Source organism: Halichoerus grypus, chromosome 4, assembly GCF_964656455.1.
Source record: "Halichoerus grypus chromosome 4, mHalGry1.hap1.1, whole genome shotgun sequence".
Classification (NCBI taxonomy): Eukaryota; Metazoa; Chordata; class Mammalia; order Carnivora; family Phocidae; genus Halichoerus; species Halichoerus grypus.
This window is the reverse complement of record NC_135715.1, coordinates 190,819,943-190,847,362: the sequence shown is the minus strand read 5'-3', so window position 1 is coordinate 190,847,362 and position 27,420 is coordinate 190,819,943. Positions and strand designations below refer to the sequence as shown.

The 27,420-nt window shown below is 60.5% G+C and overlaps 2 protein-coding genes across 2 annotated transcripts in view; both read right to left on the bottom strand.

The window, feature by feature from the left end:
* On the bottom strand, positions 1–27,255 carry ESPNL (espin like). The gene is made up of 9 exons (XM_036086449.2): positions 26,888–27,255; positions 25,548–25,738; positions 23,681–23,867; positions 21,151–21,333; positions 12,856–12,987; positions 6,386–6,497; positions 5,240–5,343; positions 4,329–4,520; positions 1–2,474 (listed from the first exon to the last, which is right to left on the bottom strand). Exons 1-9 carry the CDS (start codon positions 27,179–27,181, stop codon positions 882–884), a joined length of 2,988 nt encoding a protein of 995 aa, XP_035942342.1. The 5' UTR covers positions 27,182–27,255; the 3' UTR covers positions 1–881.
* RAMP1 (receptor activity modifying protein 1) overlaps positions 11,275–27,420 on the bottom strand; it is a 202,186-nt gene continuing 186,040 nt past the window's right edge. Inside the window, exon 4 of the mRNA XM_078071533.1 lies at positions 11,275–11,302. The gene's annotated coding sequence lies outside the window, so the exon portion shown is untranslated. The remainder of the gene's footprint in view (positions 11,303–27,420) is intronic.

Genomic DNA, 27,420 nt, shown 5'->3' with positions numbered 1-27,420 from the left:
CGTGGAGAAGGCTGTGGACGACATCCAGGGGCCACAGAAAGTGCCATACCCGCCTTCCCTCTGCCATGTGTCCTCTAGGTCTAACAGCTCCCACTTGAGCGGGAGGCGCCAGTCTCCTCTGCTCCGAGCTCCCTTCGGCCACTGCTTCTCTGGGAAAAATCCCTCGCGTCCCTGCTCTCCTGAGCCTGCAGCGGGGGCCCTGGTGCTGCCTTGGCCCACGGGGCTGGTCAGCTGCAAGATGGGACAGGAGGCGCACCGGGAGCCTTCCCTTCGGGGACCAGCTCCTCTGCAGACCGGGGTGGGGGCAGGGCACGGCAGCAGAGCCCGCGTCTGACAGCAGGTGGCTGCCCTGGCTGGCGGGCACCCCCACGTGGGCCATCTCTCCGCCCCAGAGAATTCGGGAGGGCCTGACAGGAAGCTCCAACCCGCAGCTCTCCCAGTTCACAGATGGGGACAGGGGCCTGGGGAGGGGAAGGGCATGGTCCAAGGTCACCGGAAGGAGGCGGACAGAGAGGCTCTGGCCGTGGCCGGGGCCACCAGCGCTGGAGGGACGGTAGGGTGAGACAGCAGGGGCACTGGGAGGAGGGCCCACAGGAAACGGGCTAGCACCCGAGGTGCCCGCAGAACCCCGGGGCGGAGGGCCGGGGCTGGGAGGTCAAGTCCTCCAACTCCAGGCCCACGGGGTTCTCGGTGAGGATTCCGAAACTGAGCTGCACGGCGGGGAGGAGCCGGTCCCGGTGGGACTGGAGGCGGGCATTAGCGTCTGCCAGCCTGGTCTTGCGGCTCACCTGGCCGCCAGGTGAGTGACAAAGGGGAAAAGAGCGCAGAAAACCGAAACTACCCCCCACACCGCATTCCCAAAGGCAGGCCGCCCGCCTGTCTCACTCTCCAAAGCTGAACATCTCGGCTTCTTTCTCCTTCCAGAAGGCGAAGCTGCGGTCAATGTAGCCGCAGATGTCCTCGCTGTTGAAGCTGCCGCGCTGGTGCCCGGACCCCAGCCTCTGGGCTGCAGGCTCGGGGCTGCCGCTGGGGGCGGCGGCATGAGGCAGGGGCCCGAGGGGCGTCAGGCCTGACTTGCGGCCGGGCTCCGGGTCCCAGGCGGGACTTCGGCTGGAGCCAAAGAAGCGGGCTTTGATGTCCTCGAAGCCGTCGGTCCAAGCCCGGCGGCCGGCGGCCACCTCGTCGGTCACAGCCTTGTGGAAGGCCCGCGCGGTCTCCCAGCCGTGGGCGCCCAGGTGCTCGAAGACCTCGAAGCAGAGCAGGTGGCGCATCTTGCGTTCCTCGGCCGGCAGGTCACACTCCAGGAGCTGGAAGTAGCCCAGCATGAAGAGGTCCAGCGTCAGGCTGCCATAGGGCACGGGCGCCCCGTCCACGTGGGGCAGGAACTGCTCGGGCGACAGGGGCCCGCGGGGCCGCCGGCTCAGCCTCCGCAGCTGCCGGGCCGGCACGTGTGCCAGGATGGCCTTCCAGGTGCCCAGCAGGTGGGCGATGGTGCTCCGCTGCTGCCACAGCTGGCCCAGCCGGGGGCCCCCGCTGGGCGGCGGGGAGAGCAGCCGAGGGCCCCCGGCTGCCTCCTGCGCCCGCGGCCCGGCCTGGCGGGCCTCCAGGGTCCTGCAGGCTGCCGTCTTGAGGGCCGGTGTGTAGGCCGACTTCTTCCAGTGGCTGAGGAAAAGCATGACGATGCGCTCCTTGCGCAGGTTGCCCACGGCTCCCGCCTCCGAGGGGCCCTCCTCGCAGCTGATGCCTGAGTCGCTGGCCTCCTCTGCGTCGCCCGCCCCGGGTGCCCCTCCCACTGGGCCGCCGCGGGGCTGCGGGGCTGAGGGCCAGCCGCCTCTCCGGCACTGCCCAGGCCGGGCCCCTGCCTCGCAGGGGTCTGGGTTTGGGGTGCAGGGCGGGCCAGGGGCTGACTCGAAGTTGCCGCGCAGCGTCCTGACGGACACCCCGCACTCCTGGATCTCGCGCTGTGCCTCGCTCCTGGGGGGGCTGGCAGGGGCCTCTCCACGGGCCTCCTGCGGGGGCCGGCCCGCGGCCTTCTCCTCGCCCGGCACCAGCCCGTTCATGCCCTTCAGCAGCAGGGACATGCTGCGCACCAGCCGGGCGATGTGGCTGCACCAGAAGGGCAGGGGCTGCTCACCCGGAGTGGCCTCCGAGGCCCCCGCGGGGCCCCTGGGCTCGGCCGCTGGGGCGGGGGCCTCCTCACCCTCTGGTCCGGGTCCCCGGGGCAGGAAGTGGCTGTTGACCGTGATGCTGACCAGGGGGGTGGGCAGCAGGGCCTGCAGCTCGGCCGCCAACCGGCCCAGCTCACTCTCATACTCCTGGCAGCGGCGCCTCAGCTGCAGGTCGGCGATCTGCTTCTCCAGGTACACCAGGTCGTCCTCCGTCAGCAGCTCCCCGAAGGGGCCCAGGATGGCCCGGTGGGTCTGTGAGTACCGCCAGGCTGCCTGCTCCGTGGGGCCCACGCTCCCGCGCTCACCCTGGGCACAGGGAGGCCAGGTCAGCCGGGGCTGAGGCCCCCGTGGCCTCGCAGCGGGGACAGGGCATGTTCTTGCTGGACACAAGGCCCCCGAGGGTGGCCTGGCCCCCGGTGCCCCTGGGGACCCTAGGCCAGCCCCTACACACCAGCTGGCCCTTGCCCAGATTTAGAGCAGAAACAAAGACGCTGGCCGGCCCCGGTCCCGAGTCTGAGGCTCAGGGCAGCCACTCTGCCCTGTGGGGGCCCAGTCTGCGCCCTCAGAAGACGGGGCCTCTGCTCTGCCACCCCCACATCCTCCCAATCTCATCTCCTCGCTGTCCAATCCAAAGGGTCTCTCTCCTCAGAGCCTCCTAGGCCCTCCCCCCAAGCTCCAGAGCCTTCTGTGATTGGGTAGCAGCCTCCAAGGAGGGCGGCTTCTCCCACCCTGCTCTGGGTCCTCCTGGTGGCTGCCCTGGCACCAGGGTCCAGCCCCGCCCCCCAGTGCCCACGGCCTCTGGGACAGACACAGAGGGCCCCTGCGCTGGGCTCCCTCTGGGCTCAGGCTCTGTGCCAGCCTGATCACAGCTCAGAGCCCCCTGAGGGAGGGGCCCCAGTTCACAGGGGAGGGGCCTGAGCCACCACCTGGTTGCTCAGAGGCCCGAGATTGCCTGGCGCCAGGCAGGGCTCTGCTCTGAGAAGTCCTGATTCCTTGGCCCAGCAGACCCAAGGGCACGGAGCGGAGCCGCCCAGGGACGAAGCCTGTGGCCAGGCTGGGACACCACTTCCCTCAACACGCCAGGTGAGGATGACACGTAGCCGTCAGCCACCTGTGGCTACAGAAATGGAATGTGGCTCGTGCAACTGAGAAGCGGGAGTTTGACTTTTGTTTCATTTTAATTAATTTAAACGGCCACACGTGGCTAGCATGACCACGTGGGACAGGGGAGCTCTGACCACGGGCTGTATAACACTCACCATTCAGACAAAATCCTATTCCGCTATGTCCCCCAGCAGCTAGACGAAGCCTGCTACCACCCAAGTCAAATCACAGCTTCTCTGCTCGGATTCCCAAAGGCTCCCCAGGGGCCTGATGGTGAGCCGTCCTGTTCCCTCTCTGACCTCACCTCTGCCCATGACACCTCATTCACTCTGCTCCGAGGTACCAGCCTATTCATGCCTCGGGACCTTTGCATGTGTTCTCTCTGATTAGAGTCACTTGTCCCAAATCCTCACAGGGTTCCTCTCTTATTTCTTTCTGGCTCCTGCTCAAGATCCCCTCCTCAGAGAGGCTGCCCCTGAGCACCCATATGGAATACCCACTCCCCTTTGCGCGCTCTGCTTCTCTCCGTGACACCTGGAATCACCTGCCCAGCCCAATCACCCTGCCTTCCCTGCTGGAATATAAGGGCTGGGAGGGCAGGGCCGGTCCCCTTCACCGTCCGGCACAGGGCCCTGCACAGGGCGGAGGTGGGGTGAAAACCGTTGGACAAAAGAACATGTGGCTACAGCACCTCTGACGCAGGTGAGGAGGCTCCCAGCTCCCTGATCTGCTTCCACTTCATCGTCCGTCAGAGGAGGAAGCTGGGGCCACAGAGGGGCACGCAATGGGGGTGCCTGGGTTTCCAGAGTCGAGCTGTGGGCTCAGGCCCCCCCACCTTCCACGTCTACCTGCCAGGACAAAGCCTCCCGCCCCGCCTCCACTCTACCCAGTGGCCCCACTCCGCCCCTCACCCGCCGAGCCCCGCCCCCTCTCCCGCCGGGCCCCGCCCCGCCCCGCCCCGCCCAGCAGGTCCCGCCCCCTCTCCCGCCGGGCCCCGCCCCCACCCAGCCAGGTCCCGCCCCCTCTCCCGCCCCGCCCTGACCCACCGGGCCCCACCTGCGCCTGGGGCGCCGGCTCTGAGCCCAGGCGCGCCTGCAGCTTCCGCACCATCACCTGCCGCTTCCACTCGGGGATGGGCCGGCCGCGCTCGTCCCGCGTGGGCACCAGCCCGTCGAGGTCTCCCGAGGGCAGCCTGTCCAGCTGCAGCACCGGCAGGCAGTTCGGGGCGTCTCCCGCCACCATCTCTCCCTGCGCGGACTCAGGCTGGTCACTCAGGGCTCGGAGGGGACCCCGCCCGGGGCCGGTGGGGAGGGCCACACGGGGTGAGCAAGGCCCAGGGAGGAGGGGGAGGGGGTAGGCCAGGGAGACCCAGCCTGGTAAGCGTTGGCCTCTGAAGGCAGGGATCCGCGGGGTCCGCTGTGGGATCCAGGTATGTGCGTGGGGGGACCGCTGGCTGAGAGGCAACCAGAGATTCCTCCCCTCTTCTGTACATGGCAGAGAGGAGGTTGCCATGTGAATGAGCAAACTCGCTTGGGGTACAGTTACATAGAGAAAGTCCGGTGGCCAATTCTGAACTGCAGGACTTGTCAGAGCCTTTAAGTGTGCCCTGTAACTCTCCAAGAGGGACAGCACCATGCAGCATTTCCCAAACTTGTTCAGAACATCTCAGGGGCTGAGAGTTCCCAGGACCCATTCAAGGAAAGGGTGAGCTGGATTTATAAAAGCCTCATGCCCAGAAAGAAAAGGAGAAAGGGGAGCCAGCCTCCTCCAGGGGGTCCTGGGCTGGGTGGGAGCCCCTGAGGAGGACGGCAGTAGACCCCAGGCCCACCCACCCATGGACCACTGCATCTCTGCCCCAGAAGTGACCTGGCCTGGGCGCACACAGGACTCTGTGACAAGAGGCCAGCTGGGCTTTGAGGGTTGGCTGGGGAGACGGGGGGACAGGGGTGTGGAGTTGGGAGGCATACCGTGGGGACGGCCATGGCGCTGGTGGTGACCCATGGAGGTGCTGCACAGATCGTCTGCTCCCTCAGAAGAGGCTGGTCAGGCCGGGCTGGGCTGGGAGTCACCACTGCTGGGGGAAGGGAAGCAGAGTCAGGGGGCTTCCCTGAGAAGGCAGGGGATGGGGGTAGAAACCCCTGGACCTGGGGCAGAACTGGCCTTCTGACCACTAGACTTGGAGCCAAAGACCCAGCCAGTCCCCCAACAAATGCCCCAGGGCCCGGCAGACTGATTCATTGCTAGGGCGTCCATGGGCCCCTGTGGAGCTCCCCAAGCTTGGCCAGTTGGAGAGCTTGCGTTTTACCCCCCTCACCCCTCGAGATGGGAAGGGCAGAGGGTTGGGTTGGGTGGTCTGGAGACCTAATGCAGCCCCATCAGACTGCAAAAGATCAGAATTCTCCTCTTACTGCCCCTCCCCAGGGCCGCACCCCAACCGAGAAACACATCCTGCATCACACACACACACACACACACACACGCACGAACACACTGCATGTGGTCATATAACCACGACCCATGCATGAAGCGGGGCTTACCCTCACGAATATGGGGCCTGCTGATATTGTTCATGCTGTCCATTTCATTTTGCTAAAATGGTCCCAGTTCCCTAAGAATCAGTGACCTGCCTCTGCTAGCCCACGGATGCTCCGCCTGCTGGGGTCTCTGACAGCAGCCTCAGATCCAGAAGGGCCCCGGGCCCTAGTGACCTGACCTTCGAGATTTACCTCTGGACAAGCCGAAGCCCAGAGAGGGAACGAGGCTGCCGAGGATCACACAGGCAGGACAGCCAGGCCCTGGGGGCTCCGAGCTCACAGAGGGACCCTGGAGGGCGGAGCAGGGGGCCATTTAATTGCAATTACAAGTGTCCGTCAAGGAAAATGTTGATCCTCACTTTAAGGAAGCAACGAAGGCAGTGAAGGAAATCTGGGAGCAGCTGGGGCTGGGTGACGGGAGTGCTGGCTTCAGCTCTGGCCTCACTGTGGCACTGCCCAGCTCCTGGAGTCCGCTGCTCCCCCAGCCCACCCCCTCGAGGGACCTTGGAGGTGAGGCCAGCAGCACCCACTCCCGGCACCCACGGTCCAGGCCAGTCTTCCCTGGAGATGTGTACTCACGGGTGGGGCTGCCGAGCCCCGAGCCCCTTGTCCCATCCTCCTGGGACTGCCTCGCGGCTGACAGCGGAGGGGGCGGAAATGGAGGTGGCGGTGGCGTCATCAGGAGCCGCACCTGGGGGCGGACAGACCCGGTCAGCAGGAGGCCCAGGTGGGCCTGACGTGGGCCGCCAGCAATCCTGGGGGGCGGCGGGGGGCATGGAGCAGGCTAACCCTGACCCAGTCTCCCTGAGCGGGGAAGCTGCCATCACCAGCACCCCCAGGTGAACTCCCCTTTCATCTAAGGGCCTGGCTCACAGCCTTTCTCTGGAGGCAGCTCAACCCAGCAGCTCCGGGTGCTGGGGCGGGGCCGGGTGTCCGGCTTGCACTTACCTCTCTTTGGCCTTATGAGACATGGGTGCACACACACACACACACACACACACACCCATACATGCATGCACATGCACACACACACCTATACGCTCGCGCACGTGCACACCCTCACTGTCCCCGACTTCTGTGCTGAGACAAACGGCCTAGAACGGCTCCCCTCTCTGAGAGGAGAGCAGAGCGAGCACTGTGAGGCACTTGGAACACTTCTCAGACCCACAAGTGGGGGCTGTGTGGCTGTGGCCACACCCCAGAGCCGGGGCGCTGTGCCCAGGACCCATCATGCAATGTCCAGGCCGCTCCCCTCCCCAAGGCCACAGGGAAACACAGATCACCAAGATCAGCCCCCTGGCAGTGCAGGGGCCCCCAAAACTCACCCCTACGCCCTGCCCCATGTCCGGGGCAAGGCACAGACCTGACTGTGGCCACCTCTCCTGCCCCTGGGGAACAGACTGGTCGCAGCCAGGAGGAGCCCTTGACCTGGACGCATCTCCCCAGCTCAGCCCTGAGCAGCCTCAGCTCTGGGGACTGACCACCAGAAGCCAAGACTTCTGGCCCGGCTGACCTAGCGAGCAGGCTGCTGACACCTGGGGGTTGTGAGCAGCGGCGCCGCACTTGCCTCCTCATGTCCCTCCTTACGTAGCAGAGAAATTCTCCAGGACGACACCCGAGCCAAGCTTGTCACTTTTTGGTTTAAAGCTGAAAAGTTGAAGTCCGGCCAAGCCCATCTCTCGCGGGGGCAGACTCCTGGGCTCGCAGCTGCACCAGCGTGCCCGTGAGGCCCTCCTGCCGCAGGGCTGCCCCGCTTGCCCCTCCAGGAGGCAGGGCCACAGCTGCGGGCCCTCTGAGCACCCCAGCCCGGCCAGCAGACTGCAGCCCCGCACCCCTCCTTGCCGTGGGCAGTGGGGGTGGGACATGCCTCCAGGTGGGTGCTGGAGAGAGCCCTGGGCAGGACATGGATGTGTGGCCCGGGGCTGGGACCGTGTCAAGAGGGTGTGGCCCATGCTGCCGCTCGGTTTAAGGCTCTGCTGCCTCTGTCTTAAAATGCTTCATCATTTTTGAATAAGAAGCCCGAGTTTTCATTTTGCACTGGCCCAGCGCGCGCTGTAGCCAGTCCTGCTGGGGCAAACCCCTTGGCCACTCTGAGTGTCCCCTTGCTCAGTCCCACCTCCCGATCCCACCTCCTGGCAAGGAGGCACAGACCTTAGGGGCCACCCCAGCTTGGGGGCGCCCTCAGGAGAACCCCTGACCTGCACCCGCTGCCTCCAGCCCCTCAACTGCTCTCCCATCCAGGACCCTCTGCCCACTGTGGCCGCTGAGAAGGAACACAGCCTGAAACCCCACCTGCCTGGCCACCACGCACCTCACAACTCAGTCCTTCCAGGAATCCGTGTGGAGAACCCAGGAGCCCCGGGGCTCCGTGGGGGGGTGTCCATTGGCCCCCGGCCCCGGGGGGACCCACAGAGGCAGGGGCTGGGCTGAGCACAGGGAGCTGCCGCTGTCCGGGTCTGTCAGGGCTTGTCCCAGCTGCCGCCCCTGGGAGCGGGCGGTGTCGCATTAATATTTGAAGGCCGAGGTATCAGGTGGCCAGGCGGGCTTGGGGCTGGGTGCGGGATCCCTTACCATGGCACCTTCACCCTCCACAGGGCAGGGGCCGGGGGAGCAGACCCTCTGGGGATGTGGGCGAGACCTGAGATCCCTGGGTCACCGGAGAGGGAGAGGCCAGCCAGAGGAAAGCCCCAGTACAGTGTCTCCACCCCCAGTGGAGCCCCCAGGGCACAGATGGGGAAACCAAGGCTCACAGAGGGCAGGGGGCTTCCTAAAGGCCCCAAGCTGGCATGTGGTAGAGCCGGGATCGGAATCTTATTTGAGACCCCAGTCCTTGTTCCGGGAGCCGCTTGAATCCTTAGGTCCGGGAGTATCAGCATTAAAGGAGGAGGCGGATGGGTGGGCCTCTGGGGGCAGGGGAGGCCCTGACACTGTTTGGGTTTCTCGCACTCCTGCCGAGGACGCAAAGTCCTGACTGCTCTTTACATGGCCATATCTCAGGGCTGCATTTGGAGGGAGGGACCCAGAGGGATCTTACTCCTCACTATAAAATGGGGGTTCCCCAGGCTCAGCGGTCCTCAGCTGTGACATAAACCTCCCGCGTGCACGGTAGCCATCTGGACCCATATCGCATCACGCAGGGACTTGGGGGGGGGGAAGAGGACCCCATAAAACATGATGCTTGCTCTCTACAGTGTGTCTTGGACCCAGAACTCTAGTGTCTTCTTCCAGTGTCCATGACGCAGACATCGGCCGGGTTGCGAGCTTTAAGCAGGGCTGAGTCAGACCCCAGAGCCTGGGGCACAGCTAGAGAGGCTGGCTGTCAGTCTGACAGAGGATGGCTGAGCTCGGGGCGGGGGGTCTCCCCTCCTGCCTCTGGCCCCTCTCCCTAAAGGAATCTGCTCTCAGAGGTCAGGGGCAAGAAGCTCCCCTCCCCGCGCAGAGCGCAGGGGAAGACCAAAGGGGCAGGAAGTTGGTTTGGGGTGCAGGGGAATGCTTTGTGCAGCACCCACAGCCTGGGGGACCTGGTGCCACTCTCCTGGCCCGAGGCCACATCCTGCTCCCCACTCTCCAATGAGAAGCGTGAGGGAGTCACTCCCTGGGCCTCGGTTTCCCCACCGGTAAGTCAGGAAGGTGAGAATTATGGAGGGTGCCTGGCAGGGCCGGCACTGGGGGGCTCAGACCTCATTGGCGTGGTGTTCACCTGGGAGTTCTACCCAGGCCCCGTCCGCTGTGCTGTTTCCCAGGCGGTGGGAGAACCCACATCCTGACACTAACAAGTCTGCAAGGAGCTAAAGGAGCTCAGACGTGGGGCTCCGACCCCTGGGTCCTGACGGCTGGGCACGCATGGCCCCCAAATCGGGCAATTGCCCTGAGGTCGGCGGTCGTCTGGGCCTGGGCTGGGGCCTTCCCGTGGCCTGCCGCCTCCTTCCCCGTGTTTTTGGTGAGATTTGAGCAATGCTGTGCCTGCCATACATTATACATCGAGGACAGCTGTGGTGAGCCGGGTTACAGGCCTGTAATGCCACCCGGGCTGAGAAAATCATGACCCACAGATGGGCGCCGGACTCCGGTCACCATGGCTGAGATTCGGTTACTGGCTGCACAGCCGGGCCCCGCCCCTCCCTGGAGAGGAGGCTGCCCAGGGGAGTCCCTTGCCCTCTGTGGGCCTCAGTTCCCCAGCGAAGATGAAAGGGTCGTGGAGCCCTTCTGACCTAGGGGAGGGAATTAGCACCCGCTGGGTGTCTGAGGAGCATCTCCTGCCACGAGGCTCTTCTATCATACTGAACAGATGAGAAACTGAGGCTCGGAGATGCTGCCAACTGGCCAGCGCTCCCCAGCCAGGAAGAGCCTCTCCAACCCTGGTGGGTGTGAGTACAGGGCCAGGGGCAAGCAGGACAGGTGGGTGCTGTGGGGGTGCTGGGGGCTGGGCTCCCCCCCTTTGGAGGGTCGTGCTCGTCATCCAGGACTGCTGTTCCCAACTGTCACCACCTGGCCGGGACCTCACTCAAACCCAGCCCTGCAGCCAGGAGCACCCCCAGTCAGAGAGGCCCAACCCTTCATTGTGCAGAGGGGTGCCCAAGGGCCAGGGAGCAGGAAGACGTGGCCCAGGCTGAGGTGGGGCCGTTGAGGCAGGGCTAGCGCGGCAGCGGGTGAACCCAGGTCCTGCAGCCACGCCAGTGGAGGGGGCACCTCCCACAGGGCAGGTCTCACCACCACCGGTCCGGCCTGGCTCCCCGGGCTACCTCCCCTGAGACCCACGGCTCCCCAGGGGCAGGTACGGGCCGCCCTGTGTGGCTTTCACCACCTCCCTTGAGCCCAGCTTGGGAAGAGGCCAGCATGGCGACCTCTGGATATTGCGTTTCCATCAATATTGCATGAGGCGCTCGGCACCCCCTCCCCAGCGCAGGGGCCCACAGCTGACACCCTGCCCTCCCGCGGAGCCAAGTCTGTGCATGTGAAGCAGGTGGCCTGGGGGGGGGGTGCGTGCCAGCCGGTGGTGAGGGACCCGCACCCCAGCTGCCCTGGGCGCTCACTGAGGGAGGAAGGGAGGCTCCAGGCCTAACCCCGAGTCCCACACAGGCTCCCCAAGCTCCCTGCAGATACAGCAACAAGCCTCAAAAGCCAAGGGTGTGTGGACAGGCTGGGCACTGCTGGTCACAGGCTGGGGCGCGGAGGCCGCACGGTCAGCCCCGACTGGTTGGGGAGTCCTGAGAGAACAGAATTCTGTCTCAGACCCTATGGTGATTCCGGGGAGACAGCGGGACAGCCCGAGATGGGCCGGTTCTCCACGGCCCCGGGGCCGTCGGGAGAGCACCCAGAACCCCACCCCCCGGCTCCCCAAGCTGGGCCAAGTGGCCAGGAGGGTCTGGCAGATGTGCCGGGGCCTGGGGATGGAGGGCTGAGGTCGGAGGTGCTGCCGGGACAGGAGGCCCAGGGGTGGCTGGGCTGAGGACGTGCGGGGACCTGCCCCTGGCAGCAGAGCCCCGCCTGCCCCGCCTCCTGATCTCAGCTTCCAGGTCGGCCCCAGGCACCACACGGGGGCCGGGAGGGACCCAGGTGGCCGGGACATTCCCAGCCGGTGGACTGTGGAGCTCTGCCCGCTACATGGGGAACCCGCCCAGTCCCACAAACTCCTCAAACCCAAGCCAAAAAGACAACCTTTTACCAAACAGTAACCAACGGAACGTTTTGTACATAAATTGTGTCGTAAATAAATGACTTCAAGCAGTTAGGGCAGTCCTCGGTGCCCAACCACAGCCGGCTGGGCGGTGGGTTTCAGGTGGCAGGGAAAGGACCGTCCCATAGGCCCAGGACCAGGGAGGACTGCAGCTCTGCCTCAGTTGGTCCTGGATGCTCCTGAGGGAAAACGAGGCGCAGGAACCCCACAGTGAGACCCGGCATGGGGACATCACCTCTGTGGACCTCGGTGCTCTCACCTGGAAATGGGGCCACGTGATCCCAGGGACACTTCCCAAAAGAGTGGCCACTAAAGAAAACTGGCAAAAGCTGTGGCAGGTTGGGACTAATTTGTCATAGCAGCTGCCTTGGGCCTGGAGTGGGGACAGGGATGGGCGGGAGGGCGCTGGGGGGCCTGGCTCCACGTGGACCACACTGCTGACCTCACCCACGAGAACACCCGTCCACCCACCCACTTGTCTGTGTTCATCCATCTGCTCACACGCCCATCTGATCCTCTTCATTCAATACATGTTTGTGGTGGCCTGTCATGTGCTGGGGGCTGGGGCCGGCGGGACAGATGAGATCCTTGTCCTTATGGATGGGGAAATGGCTCAGCGAGGGGTGGAGCCATGAGGGTCATACCCAGATGGGAGCACGGGACTGGAACCTGCTGCCTTCTGGACTGCCACGGGGCTCAGGGCTCTGCTCTCACCCTGGGGTACCCTCAGTCTGACAATGTCATCCCACAGGTGCCCCAGCCAAGGTCCAGCCACAAGCCCAGCCCTGGTCCCCACTGTAGCCTGGCCCAGTCATGGCCCTGCCCCCTGTCTTGACCCCTGCCACCACCCCTGTGGGAGCCCCAGTCATAGCCCCTGTCCCAGCAATGGTCACGGCCCCAGTCATGGACCCTGTCCAAGCCTCTTTCACAGCCCCTGTCCCAGCCTCTCTCACGGCCCCTACCATGGTCCCTGCCATAGCCCATCACAGCTCCTGCCACAGCCCCATCATGGCCCCAGGCATGGCCCCTGTCACAGCCCCTGTCACAGCCCCAGTCATGGCCCATCTCACAGCCCCAGTCCCAGCCCCTGTCCCAGCCTCTCTCACAGCCCCTACCATGGTCCCTGCCATGGCCCATCACAGCTCCTGCCACAGCCCCATCACGGCTCTGTCATGACCCTTGTCACGGCCCCTGCCATGGCCCGGTCCCAGCACTGGGCCAGCTTGTGGCACCGGCTCTGTCCTGGCCCAAGACACTTTTCCTGGGAACAGCATGGGGTACACAGTAAGCTTTCTCCATAACTTGGCTGTCAGGGCAGCTGGGGGCCCTGTCACCCCAGCCTCTGGGGCTGGGTGGGCACTGTGAAGCTTACCGGCCGGGCGCTCTCCCGCAGGAACTGGGCACAGTCCTGGTGTCCGTGGTACTCTGCCAGGTCTGCCGCCGTGTAACCATCGTCATCTCGTAGGGAGGGGTCCACGTGGTGGGAGACCAGCGTCTGGCAGCACTGCAGGGAGGGGACACACGTGTGACCACTGCACCACCTGCCTGTGCCCATGGCATCCACCAGGTGTGATGGAGGGCAGGCACCGTGCTGCCCCATCTCACAGGTGGGAAACTGAGGCCACCAACAGCGAAGGAACTTGCCCAAGACCCTGCCGCTGTTCACTGCAGGGAGAGGGCTCGAGTCTCCAAGCCCCACCCCCAGCGGCCCCGTCCAGGCAGCGGCAGCACCGAGCTCTGCAGGCAGCAGCACACCCTCGTCCCAGAGGGGAACCAGGTGCCCGCAGTCAGGAGCTCGCCAAGGGCTCGGCTGGTAACTAGATGGTTCAGCCAGCACCCTGGCTAGGCAGCCCGATCCTGACCCTGCCCTTGTAGTCCATGCTCTGGGCTCTAAATGCAGAACCAGCGTCTGTTTGTACAGCAATGCTCAGAGCTGTGTGTCATTTTCACAGGAAGAAATGGGAAGATGGAACCATGGCCTGATCACTGTGGGATTTGTGAGCAGGGGGTGGGTGATTACAGATGACCAAGATCTGTGAGGTGGCTGTCCCACCAGGAAAACACGTGGGTAGATGGATCCCATCAGGGAGTAGAGAAACAGGTCCCCAAGGACAACAGAAAATACGGACTAAATGTAAAAGTCACCTTCCTAAGCATCAAAGAGGAATAACCAGGCCAAGCTCAGGAGACAGGGAAAATCCGAAGGGATAAACCTACCACTCAGAAGTGTTTTTGCCCTAACAACACGCTGATGCAGGAGAAATAATGGTTCTTCCGACAGCCCCACAGGACTAGGGAGACCTGCAAAAGCTCATGGTCCTCCAGAGGTGAGGGCTCCGATTTATCACTTAGTGCTGTAGGCTGAGGGCTCTACCCTCAGAGTAAAGGTAAACCGGAAGCCAGCCAGCCCTCTGCTTCCCTTCATTCGGTGGGCCAGGGGACCTCGAGCCTGGAATGTGGACTGAGACGGTCCTGGGCTCATGATTCCTATGTATGCCTGACAACCAGAGGCAAATAAGATATCATCCAAGGCCTCACCTGACTCCTACAAATCGTTTTTCAAATATAAGTTACAGTATACAGTCAGACAAAGTCAGGAGCCCAAAGAAATAAGATACCACAACGAGAACCAGAAGACCCAACCCACAAGGAAACAGACCCACAAAGACCCAAGAACTAACAGATAGAACACAGCTGTGCTTACTACTTTCAAGGGAATGAAAATCAAGCTTAAAAATTTAGGCATGGAATTATAAACTATGAAAAGTGACATGGTAGATTTGAAAAATGACTATTAGTAGGTCGGGAGCATAGAAATAATAACCAACTTAAAAATTGAAGCTGTAGGATGAGTAAACAGAAAATCAGTCAGAAGCAGCAATCCAGATGCAGCACAGACAGACAAAAAGATGAAAGCAGAAATGGTCTGCAATACCATCTGTAATAGTAATCCCAGAAAGAGAGGGGAAACAGAATGGGTGCAGAAGTCACATCTGAAGGGATAATGGCTGGGAATTTTACAGGACTTAGGGAAGCACCAAAGCACAAATTCAAGATGCTCAAGCAATCCCCAGTGGGAGAAATAAAAAGCAATCCACCTCAGGTCATCCCCATAGTGAAATTGCAGGAAACCAAAGACAAAATGAAAACCCTTAGAAGTGACAAGAGAAAGAAGGATTATCTTCAAAACAGTGGCCCCTCTCAGCTGACTTCTTTGTAGAAACCACAAGGCAATGAACGCATGTCATTCTCCCAGCACCAAAGGAAAATATGTGGAAATTCCCAAGCAACAATTCTATACCCAGCAAAAATCTCCTTCAATACTGATAATGAGATAAAGGTGCTTCCAGGCAAACAAAACAAAATGAAACAAAGAATTGGCCGGCAACACACCCACACTAAGGGAACATCTGAGGCATCAGCTTCAGACTGAACGGAATCAGACTGAGTGGAAGGGATTCCATATGGAAGGCCAGAGATGCCAGGAGGAATGAAGATGACAAAGTGGTAAATTTGTGGATAAGTTTCAATAAGCCTTTATTTCTTGACTGAATGGAAAACAATAATGTCAGATAGGGTTTTTTTTAAACTGCAGAAATAAAGCACATTAAAAATGGTGTGACCTCATCCCATTCCAGCCTCATCCCCACCCTGCAAGCTTTCCTGCTCCCTTCTTTCTTACCACTAGCCTCTAGGCTATGCCTTGAAAAGCTCAAACCCATCACAGGAAGCTAGGGGCTGCTGGGGACCATCGTGCTCACACCCTGGAGGCTTGTCTAAGAGATGGGGAAGCGAGTCCTTCCCATGCACCTCACTGCACCAGGCATCATTCTGGAGCGACACATAGACCACTCATTCAGTTCCAATGTCACCCTGTGAGGTTTATTACCGTGCCTGTGTTACACAAGAGGACATGAGGCATGGAGAAGGACAAGAAGCCTCCCCAAGGTCATACTGCTAGGAAGTGGGGCAGCCTGGATTCATAGCAGTGGCTCTAAGAGCCTATGAGCTTCATCAGCACCCTAGACAGAGGAACATCACAGGATGATGCAGGGCAGGAAGACACCTCGAGGGTAAGTTAGTCCACGCTCCTCCCTGCCATTGGTCCCAATGCCCTCTTTTTACTGCAAACGTTTTCTGACACCCCATTCGCTATTCTTTTTTTTTTTTTTTTTTAAGATTTTATTTATTTATTTGACAGAGAGAGACACAGCGAGAGAGGGAACATAAGCAGGGGGAGAGGGAGAGGGAGAAGCAGACTTCCCACGGAGCAGGGAGCCCGAGGTGGGGCTCGATCCCAGGACCCTGGGACCATGACCTGAGCCGAAGGCAGACGCTTAACGACTGAGCCACCCAGGCGCATAGCGAATAGCCATTCACTATTCTAACATTAACTCCACTGAGAATAAAATTTGCCTGCACACATAATTTTAAAATAATATTATACTCTAATATAAAGGAGAAAAGAAAAATAATTTCTAATTTGAGAAACATGCATTTTCCTATGTGAGTATTTGGGCATGGCTGCACCCAAGACAAAGTCTGATGCCCGTATCATGGAAAATTAAGACAGGCACTCAAATGGGCAAAACAGATTGAGTGTTCTGCTTAGACTTCTGGTTATCTCCCCTCTCATTCACTGCCCTAGAGCCAACTACTCTGCAAATTGTATAACTTCATGAACATGTGCTGTTCATGTTATAAGGGCACCTGGGCAGCTCAGTTGGTTAAGCGTCTGCCTTCGGCTCAGGTCATGATCTCAGGGTCCTGGGATCAAGCCCCACAGCGGGCTCCCTGCTCAGCGGGGAGCCTGCTTCTTCTTCTGCCCCTCCCCCATGCTTGTGCTCTCATGTGCGCATGCTCGCTCTCTCTCAAATAAATAAAATCTAAAAATAAATAAAAATTTAAATAAATAAATATGTTCTTATTAGAAATGACTCTTGTCCAGAGAAAGGCTAAATGCAAAATGTGCGCACCGGAGTGCAGTCAAGGATTTCCCTGCCAATACTGACTGGTTTTGCATCTGTCTATTTGTGAATTCACGTCATTATTCCTTACCTGTTAAGTATTTGTTTGTTTACTCCTGGTTATATGAATTCCTTGCTTTCTCCTTACTGAGTTAAATAAAAGTCTTTGACACAGGCTCATTTTATAGTTGAATGAGCATCATGATTACAAGCACTTTCAAAAATTATCCTCGAACGTACCTATCTGTAGAATCACGTTTGGGCGCTGCCATCAGTGATGCCATTTTCCCAGACAGCGAGTGGTTCGTGGTAAAGCGCTAAATAAAACAAGATACTATCTTCCCTCAACTGGACAGTAGGAGCATTCTTGGAAAAGCCTTCTATATATATGCATGTCTGATCCACTGGGAAGTCGGGTGGGGCATGGGACCTTCTGTCATTGTGCAGGACTGCCTGGGGAATAGCAGGTCCCCTGGTGTCCCCTCCACCACAAGTACACCTCAATCACTGTAAAACCAAAACAGCCCTGAAATTTCTGACCCCCACTGCAGAGGGTACTGCCCTGATGAGAACCAAATACTCCTGTGGTTCTCGAATCCTTGGTCATGTCCTAAGCAAGTGCTCAATAACTATGTGTTGGATGAGTGAGTATCTGAATGGAGGAGAGTGAACGAATGGACATCAGAGGCTCTGATGAACTAACCGGCACTCACCGGCACCTTTCATAGGACCAGAAGGTTGACTGAGGCAGTCGTGCTCCGGATGCCTCTAGGAACTCCTACCATACTCAGGAGTGAGTTCCCTTCTTGAACAGTAAGTTAGGTAGAGAACCACCAATGAGGTAAAACCACTCATCTGAACCCCGAGAGAGCCTTATTTACACCTGCCTTCTGTCGTTTCCTTTTCAACCTCATCAGCAAAGCCCCAGACCACACCCCATCTTATGGCAACTTCCTCCGCCAAACAACCATGGCGTCGCATACCCTCCTCTTGAGATTCATGGCAGCCTCTTGACTCAGCATTAAACCTAGTTCCATGCTGTCACCAGTGACCCCTCACTGCCAGCCCCGGCTCCTGCTCTCTGCTCTGTTCTAGCAGTTGACCATGTCTAGCCATCTCTCCCTTGCCAGAAATCTCGCTCCTTCCCATGTTCACACACCGCTGTAAGATCCATCGTCTCTATGAATTCTTTCCAGATTAGCTGAGCTAATGCTATTCACACAGATAGTTCTCGAAATTGTATGTCACCATCCACTGGGGAGTTTTAAAAAGTCCTGACACCTGGGGGCTCCACTCAGAACCAATCAAACCAGGATCTCTGGGCAGGTGGAGCCCAGGTGTTAGGATACTTTAAACCTGTCCTGGAGATTCCCAGCGTACAGACAACTCTAAGAACGACCACACCGGCACTATACACTACATCTAAAATCCCAAATAAAACGTTAGCAAATTAAATTCAGCTATATATAAGAGATAACATATCATGATCACGTTATATTTACTCCAGGAATGCAATGTTGGTTTAACATTTTTAAAAGTAATCAGAGTAGAAAGGAAGGTCTTGAGATATTTGCACACCTACATTCACTACAGCATTGTTCACAATAGCCAAGAGGTAAAAGCAATCCAAGTGTCTCCTGATGGATGAATGAATAGAGGCCATGTGGTCCATCCACACAAGGGAATATGATTCAATCTTCAAAAGGAAGGATATTCTGACACCTGCTTCAACATGGATGAACCTTGAGGACATGACGCTGAGTGAAATAAGCCAGTCACAGAAGGATAAATACTACATGATTCCACTAGAGTTGTCAAACTCATAGGGACAGAAAGTAGAAAGGTGGGTGCCAGGGGCTGTTGGAGGGGGAGCAGGTAGATGTTTAATAGGGACAGAGTTCCAGTTTTGAGAGATGAGAACTAGGAGATCTGCTGTATTAACAATGTGCATATAGTTAACATCACCGCACCATACACTTAGAAACAGAGGATAAGCTTTTTTTTTTTTTTTTGAAGATTTATTTGAAAGAGAGTGAGAGAGAGAGAGAGAGCACGAGGGGGGAGGGTCAGAGGGAGATGCAGACTTCCTGCTGAGCAGGGAGCCTGATATGGGGCTCGATCCTGGGACTCCAGGATCATGACCTGAGCTGAAGGCAGACACTTAACCGACTGAGCCACCCAGGTGTCCCAGGAGTGTAAGTTTTATGTTATGTATCCTTTACTTAAATTTAAAAAGCAAAAGCAAGTAATCGGTATAATTCACACCATTCAAAGAATAAAGACTGATATAGTAAAACAAAAACATGCTAAACAATCATTGCTCCCTTTGGAGGCTGCTAGGACACCAGCTCTTTATTCTGAAGTTTTATTCTTAAAAATGAGGGGAATCTGACCCAGCTAAGGAGCCTAAGGAGACCCGAAGACTAAATGTGGTGTGGTATCCTGGAGGGAATTCTGGAGCAGGAAAAAGACATTAGATAAAAACTAAGGAAGTCTGGGGGCACCTGGGTGGCTTAGTCAGTTAAGTGTCCAACTCAATTTTGGTTCAGGTCATGGTCTCGGGGTCATGAGACTGAGCCCCAAGTTGGGCGGTACGCTCAGCATGGAGTCTGCTTGTCCCTCCCCCTCCCTCTTAGCCCCTCCCCTGCTCACGCTCACTCTTGAGCACATGTCCTCTCTCTCTCTCTCAAATAAATAAATCTTCAAAAACTAAGGAAATCAGAATAAAGTATGGGCTTTGGTTAGTAATACTGTATCAGTTTTGGTTCATTAATTGTGACCATGCTGATTAAGTTGATAATGATAGGGGAAATGGATGTGGGTCTATAAGGATTCTCTGTCTGTACTAGTGTCTCGATTGTTCTACAAACCTAAAATCATTCTGAACTATTCTAAAATAAGAATTTATTTTGAAGTTGTGGGGGGAGATCAAGCATTAACCTAGGCTGCCCGGACAAAGTATACTTCTGGAACTGCTAATGGATCAACAGACTCACCAGACAAATCAGTAGTGTGTGGCTCCTGTTTAGCCTCCAATTACAGTGCAATCAGGGAAGTGGATGTGGATGCTATCAACAGGCTGGAGCGGAGATGATAGTAGGACCTTACTGTGAATTATTTTTAGGTGTGATAATGGTTTGAAACTGTGATAAAAAACAAAGGGAGTCCTTATCTCTTGGAGATGTCTGCTAAAGTATTTCTGGCTAAGACGATGTGACGTCTCTAGTTTGCCGAGGGAGTGGTGGAGGGCAGTACGCCAGCCAGGCATTGCTGATCTCACACTCGCCTGTGCGTAGGATTTCCATAATAAAAAGATTGAAAGGAAGTCTGTTCTTGGCTTGGTGGTCTGAGTTCTTTTATTTTCATATGCAGAGAGGGTGAGGAGCCACCGACCCTTGGCTCATCTGTTCTTGGCTCCTATTGAGTATTTCATTTGAAGAAAGCCACTGCTCGTTCCTGAGCAGCCCCGCACTGGCTGGGCTCAGGGCTCCTCCGGTCCCTCTGGACTTGGGGTCCCCTCACCACCTCCGATTCCTCTGTTGTCATGTAGTGGGACAAAAACAAAGATTGCAGGGCTATGTGCAGACTCACCCTCTTCTCCCAGGCCTGCTGAGGACCGTTCTGCCCCCTTCCCCCACCAAGGCTCACCCTGCCTTCCCACCTGCTGCCCCCTCCCTGTCTAGGAAGGGGTGGAGACAAGGGAGACAGCTTGGGGAGTGAGCCTGCAGGGCTGAGTGGTGTCTGAAGGAGGAGAGGGTAAGGGTAGCTGGGGTGGAGGGTGGGGAGGAGTGGAGAGTCCAAGAACGACAATTTTCGCAGCGCTGCTGTAAGCTGGGATCGAGTCTCCTTTGCTTTCTGCAAAAGGAATGGGTGCCTTCCCGTGATGCTTGGTTGCTGCAGTTTATTTTACTTGACACGAATGACACTGGGCCGCCTGGGCCCCAGGCACACTTTGGGTTCCAGCTGGGAGCAGCTGTCCAGAAGCAGAGACCCCAGCTGCATCTCAATAAAACCCTCCCTCTGGACTAGCCCTGCCTGGCACACCACCCCTGGCTGCAGCAGGCTGAGCCCCTTTGGAGACAGTGCTACGTGGGGCTGGGTGGGGCAGGCGGAGGAGGAAACCTGTGTTTTGCTCCCAGACTGGCCTTGCCTTTCCGTGAGGTCAGTGTGCAGGTGGTGCCCGGGGCAGGGGGCCGGTGCCGATGGCTGGGTCTATTCTCAGTGTTGGACCTTAAATATTTAAATGTCACCCCTGCTGACTCCGGGTTCCTCGGTGTTGTTTCCGAGGGACTGGGCCATGCGAGTCCCCAAGATTTATTGGATGATAGCAAAAGGGCTAACCTCACGCCCCCCGCCCAGCCCGGCTCCCTGTGCTCACAGCAGAGTGCCGCAGCCAAGGGCTCTCCTGCGACGGGCGACACACCCCGGGAGTCTCTGTGCAGAGGAAGGGGTACGCACGGAGGGGAGAGCATGGATTTTGCTCCCAGGTAGATCAGAGTCTGGATCCTGGGCAGTGACTGCCCATCTCAGCCTCACTTTACCCACCTATAAACGGGGAACCATGACTCCTCTCGTATGGGGTTGCTGAGCAAGTTGACTTATTTTTGTAGGAAGTGCCTGGGGATGGGGAGCTCTCAGGCCTGCCAGCTTCTGGGGGCCCCCAGGCTCTACTGCGCAGCTTCCCACCTCACCGGCCTTACCTCCATTTGCCCGTTCTCTGCTGCATCATGGAGGGGGGTCCCACCCCAGGAGTCTGTCATGACGGGGGCACCCATCAGCAGAAGCCGGTCTAGAATGGGTGTGTGGCCGCCTCGAGCTGCAAAGTGGAGGGCTGTGGCCCCCTCGTTATCCCGTGCCGTCAGGCCAATGTCGGTGAAGGTGACCTGGGGAAGGTGGGGGAGGAGGGCCAGCTAAGGAGGTGACCCCTCCTAGGGAGGGGGCACGGGGGAGGGAGCTCGGCACAGAAGTGGGAGGTGACCCTCCCCAGAAGCCCTGGAGACAGCCGGGGACCAGGAAGTCAATGAAACTCCAGGGGCCACTTCTAGAAAAATTCTGCCCTCCTGATGGAAGGGGCTGGTGGCTGTGCTGTCACCCCTGTTTCCCCCCCTCCTGCCTTGAACGTGGCCAACTTTCACCATAAAGGAAAGGCCGGGAGAGCAGCAAAGATTCAGCCGAATGGGGCTGGCTGTCTGATCCAAAGTCAGCAGGTTCCTGCTGCTTCTATGTGCCAGGGACACTGAGAAGGAGGTTCAGTCCAGTTGTCACCTGCAGCCAAAAGCGTGCTGGCTGATCCCACAGTCACATGTGTCTGCTGGGAAAGGAACAGTGAGCCACGAACAGAGGCCCTCCCGTCAGCCAGCTCCCCAGAGGGAGAGGGCGCCCAGCCCCGGAGGGGGGGCCAGGTCGGAGGCTGCAGGGAGGCCGCAGGGGGAGTCATGCTGGAAAGGCCTTTCTGGCCCTGAGAGCCTGTGGCCCTGGCTGCTCCCTGGGGCTCGGTGGACATTCCTCTCTCCTGCCACCCTCCCTGCCCCCTCGAGAGCACCCCCCAGCGCTTTGAGCTGTTGCTTCTCCCCCAGCCCACCCCCAGGGCCGCGTGCTGAGCCCCTGCTTGTGCACAGTCCTACGCCCGGGACTCGGGCTCACCCCAGGGGCCAGGAATCCAGGTGCGGAGACAGGCACATTTCTGGGGGGACCACGGTCTGAACCGGACGGGGTCCGAACGACAGGAGAGGGAACATGAGGAGGACTCCACGGGAAGGCCAGGGTGGGGCTGCAGAGCTTCCTCTCGGGAGTGGAGCCGCCTTGGCCGGGGGTGGGGGGGGGTGGGGGGGGGTGGGTAGGCAGCCTGTGGGAAGTTGCCACCTCCCTGCGGACCCAGCCTGCACAAAGTGTGTGAGCCCCCGGTGCCTCAGGGGCGAAGGGCCAGCCTGGGAGGGAGAGCGGCTAAGGCAGGCTGGAGGCAAAGGCTGATGGCTCAAAGACCAAGCGGGTGGCTGGGTTTCATCATTTGTTCCTTCGCTCATTCACTCGCTGGATCAACATCTCCAGAGCCCGAGCTCGGTGCCAGGCTCAGGGATGCGGTCCTTGCCTCCCGGAGGCAAATGTATAGTTTATCAGGTGTTGGTGCCGTGGAGGAAAGATGGCAGGACAGCAGGACTGAGGGCCAGGTGGGGTGGCGCCATCCTAAATGGATGGGCAGGGAAGGCAGTGGGGAGGCACCACGCACAATGGGGACCCTGCCGGGGAGAAGGCCCCTCAGGGAGGGAGGCCAGCCCGCTGGAGGAAGAGCAGGGCGGAGGCCCCGTGGGAAGTGTGGGAGGTTCGGAGCAAGGAAGGGTTGTCTCGTCTCCACCAGTGGCCAGTGTGGCCTTCAGAGATGCCTGTCAGACCCTGCCACTCCTGGCTCAGAGTGGCTCCCAGTCCCTCAGGAAAGAGCCCTGGTCCCCTCAGGGCCTCTGCCTATCCCGGCTCACTCTGCCCCACAAGCCAGGCTCTCTCCAACTCGGATTAAAAGCTGGGCCCTCCTCCTTGTTCTGGGCATGACCTTTTGCCCAGCCACCCCCTGGCCCTCCTCAGGCAGACCCCCTACTCTGAGATACACACACACACACCCCCTCCCCGGGCCTCTGTAATGAACCCTCAAGGGTCCCAGAGACCTTGCCTGGTCTGGTTTCCTGTGGTCAAAGCAGGAAGTCCCCAGCCCATCCTGGGAAAATGCATCCCCCCCAACACGGGCCACTGTGTGTTCTGGGGTCTCAGGGCTTCCTTCCAGAAAGAGGCCCAAATACCCCTTCCCTGGGTCCAGAACGGAAGAGACTGGGGGCTCTGAGACAGAGAGCAGGAACAAGTGGCCGAATGCAGGGCCAGGAACAACCAGTGCCCGCTGGGGGCCACCCGCCCTGAGGGCACCAGGAAAACCCCCAGGACTCCTGGGGGAGGGGTCACAAGAGTCCCCCCCTGCCCTTCAGGGGCCACTGCCCGTCAAGGCTGCACTCCCGGGCCCAGTCTGGGCCTGCACACACCGGTGCTCAAAGTGATGGCCGGGCACATCTGATCCCCCACAACCCTGTGGGGTCCCCGGTTTTCCTGTGGGCAGACTGAGACCCAGAGAAGCAGAGCCCCCAACCCAGCCAGGCCCTGCTTGCTCGGAGGGGGCTCTGGGGCCGAGGAAGGAGCAGGTGCCGGCCTTTCTGCCCCTCCCATGCCCCAACACCCCCGGCGCCCACTTACCAGCCAGACGGCCAGCGAGTAGTGGCCGTGGGCAGCAGCCGCGTGCAGCACACTCATGCCATCGAGAGCGCGCAGGTGCACGTCGGCACCGCAGTCCTTCACCAGAAACTGGGCCAGGTGCAGGTGGCCCTCCTGGCAGGCCAGGTAGAGCGGGGAGGCCCCGCTGCGTGTCCGCCGGTTCACACCGCTGTGGGGGAAGGTGAGGTTCAGAGGGTGTTTGGTGGGGGTTGCAGGAGGCAGGGGCTGCCCCAACTAAAGGCCCAGATCAAGGGGATGGGAGGCCTAGCCCTTGGCTGGTCTGTTTGTGCCCAGCCCCCCCTTACTGGCTGAGGGGCCCCCTAGCTGGTCACCTATAGGGTTGTACAGGTTGTGCACTGCTCAAGGGCACTGGCAGCGCCCCCCACGCCCCATAACCCCCTTGCCCCGACCACTGGGATCCTGGAATCCAGCTCTGCACACTCCCCATCAAGCCGTTCAGCTGTTCACGGTGCTGGGGCTTGCTGGTAAGTGAACGGCCTAGGGGAGCCGGGAGCGGGCAGGTCATTGAGCCTCCAGAGCCCAGGGCCTGCTCTGCAAGAAAGGGCATTGTGAGCAGTGCCCAGGCCTGGCATCCGAATTCCAGGCTCCAGCATGGACAGACTGGAGGAGGGTCATGGGAGTCCCCCGATCCCGCTCTGCCTGAGCTGCCATGGGGCCAGGTGAGTTCTTGGTCCCCAGTGGAATGCTGCAGGGAGGGACAGTCCCCTACCCAAGGTCAACCCCAGCCCCCGGTGACGCAGGCTTCACCCCGTGGTCGGTGCCAGGTGGGAATGGGGGCTCTAGGGACACCTGAGACCCCACAGGCACACTTGTGTGTTTTAATGTGAAGTCTCCAGGTTTTACATGGTAAAAACTACTTTAAAAACGGAGTCTAACGGACCCTCTGTGGCTGGCCAGGCCCAGGGTGCCCACAGGGTCTGTAGAAGCAAGTCCCAGGACCCTCGCCAAGGGGGTGGGATGAGAAGACCAAGGAAGAGCTGAGCTCTCGGGCCTTGTGGAGAAGCCGGTGTGGGGCAGCAGGAAGAGCCAGCCCTGCAGCCTAACCCCCAGGAGAAGAGGCGCGGCTGGAGGCAGGTGGGTCGAGGTGGGGGGAAGGCTAGGTCAGGTGTGGGGTGGACACTAAGTCCCACACCCAGCCAGGCCCGCAGCCCTGGGAATGGGGGCGGGGAGGCCATGTGCATGACGCCCCCGGACAGCCCGGCATGGTGCCCACGGCATCCTCAGTGTGGGTCAAGGACTGGACAGGCTCTCAGGAGGAGGAAGGGGAGCCTGCCTGGCCCTGCCACTCCCAGTTTGCCCAGCACCAACTCTGGGCAGCGGGCACAGGGCCACCGGCACGAGACTGGCCGCCCCGGAGGGGTGCCCAGTGCAGGGGAGGGGACAGTGTGGCAGGGCAATCCGGGGTGCCCTGACTGGGGCCTCAGTACCCCCTGAGTGCACTGTAGGCCTCTGCTCTTTGCAGGAGACTGGAGGGTGCCCACCTTCCCAGCTGGGGGAGCGTGGGTCCTGACATGCCCCCAGGCTGACCGAGAGCAGTCGCAGGAGCTTCCCGGCCCCTCCCACTGCCCCCCCGCGCCGCTAGGACGAGCCTGTGTCCGGCCCGGCACTGCCCTCGGCCGGCAGGATCAAGGTCCTTGCCCCGCTGCGAGTCTCGTCGGCCCTCTGCCGCCGCTCTGGCCCCACGCTGTGCCCTCCCTGTTCCCCTCCAGTGCCTGCCCTGCAGGGCCCACGTCCCCGGCCACCAGCCTGCCCCCTCTGCCCCCTCGGCGCCGCCTCCCTGGCGGCCGGCTCTCGCAGACGGCCGACAGGGGGCACTCTGGCTCCTCACCTGCCGTGGGCCGCAGCCAGGAGCTTCAGGCAGGTCAGGTCGCCGCTGACGGCGGCGTGATGCAGGGGCAGGGCCCCCTCCAGGGTCTCCAGGGAGGCCGCGTGGCCCTCCCGAAGAAGCCACTGCACCAGCAGAGGGTGCCCGAAGCGGGCGGCCAGGTGCAGCGGGGAGACGCCTGAGTCGTCTTGGTCCTACGGGGCACAGAAGGGCAGGGAGCCTGTGACAGGCCCGGCCCGACCCGGCCCCGGCTGGGCAGTCCCAGGGCCCAGGAGCCCACCGCCCAGCCCGCCCTGCCGGCCTGCCCTAAGGGGGTCTGCTCTTCCCTCTCTGCCGGCTGAGCCAGGTGGCCCGCTCGGGGGAGGAGGCAGGGCGGGGACACAAGTGCAGGTCTTCCAGGTCCAAACCTGTGATTCCACTGCACCCGGGCCCCTCTGTCCACGGCAGTCATGGCCCTTCCCTGCACTCGGCTCACAGCGGGAAGGGTTTCCACGGGCCCATCCTTGCCCACGTCAGGCTCTGTGGCCTGTTGCCGGTCCCAGGGCCCTGCCTCTGGGCCTCTGTCCCCTACCCCAGCTAAGCACCCACCCGCCAGCCACGATCCTCGCGGCCCGAAGCACTCCCACGGCAAGCAGCTGGCAGGCCCGGGCATGCTCCCAGGCACGGAAATGGGCACCGCTCCCCCTCCCCCGCTGCCGCTTGGGTTGCGGGAAGAGCTGAAGGGGCCGGTGTCTTCCCTGTCCAGGACCCGGTGCCACTTCTCGGAGGGTGCCCTTCTATGCCCTGTCAGAGCTTGCCCACTGTCCCAGGTCCTCCACCTGGACAAACGGACACCAGGCAGGCAGGAAAAGGGGGAGGGCAGGCCCGGCTGCAAAGGCCACTGAGCCCTGGAGACCCTCCTTCTTCCCAGTGCCCCCCCCACAGCAGGGGTGCTGTCACCCGCCGAGGCCTCCAGTCGTTCAAGCTGGGCGCACAGCTCCTGAGCCCGCGTGCCCACTGTGCTCCTCTACAGACCTTTGGGAAGCAGGCCCCTTGGATCCGGCCTGATGGGAACACGGAGGGCCCCCCACCCGGCGAGGCCAGGCGCTCTGATGCGGGGAGGGCACGGGGAGAGTGCCTGGTTGCTCTGTGCCTGCCCCGGGGAGCACGCGGTGGGAGGCAGCCCGAGCTTACGAGGGCCCGGTGCTGGTTTGGGGTGAGGCGGGCCTGCCTCTGCTGCGGGGCTTGCACGGCGAGCCCGAGACAGAAGCCAGAGCTGTGGTGCCCAGGACGTCCCGCTCACCGCTCCTGCTCCCCCAGTCCACAGGGACGCGGGCCCCACCCCAACGGCTCTCCCCACTCACCTGCAGCCCACAGCCCCCGTCGCGCACCAGCCAGCACAGCTCGGCCAGGCTGCCCGTGGCAGCGGCGTCGTGCACAGGGGTGGCCCCGTTGTGGGCCCGCTGGTTGCCAGGCAGCTCGGCCCGCCGCACCAGGAACTTGACACAGGCCAGGTGGCCGGCCCGGGTGGCGTGGTGCACCAGGCCGGCCCCCAGGGCGTCCACGATGCCTGGGCGCAGGGCCCCGGCCTCCAGCAGCTGCTTCAAGGTGGCCAGGTCCCCGTCCTTGGCGGCCGTGAGCGCCCGCTGCTCCTCCATCCTCCAGCCCAGCCACTCGGGGGCTCTCGGCGGCTCAGGGCGGCTCACGCACAGGACCGGGCTTCCTGTTTCAGGTGCGGACGAAGCTCCCAGCTCCGGTTACCCGATAAGCGGTGCACAGGGCAGATGGGAGGCAGCGGGCGGGCGGGGGGCGGGGGGACGGGGTGGGCAGGCCTCGGGAGACTGGGCCTCGCAGCCCTACCCCAGCACGCCTGCGGTGGCCAGAGCTGCGGTGGGCC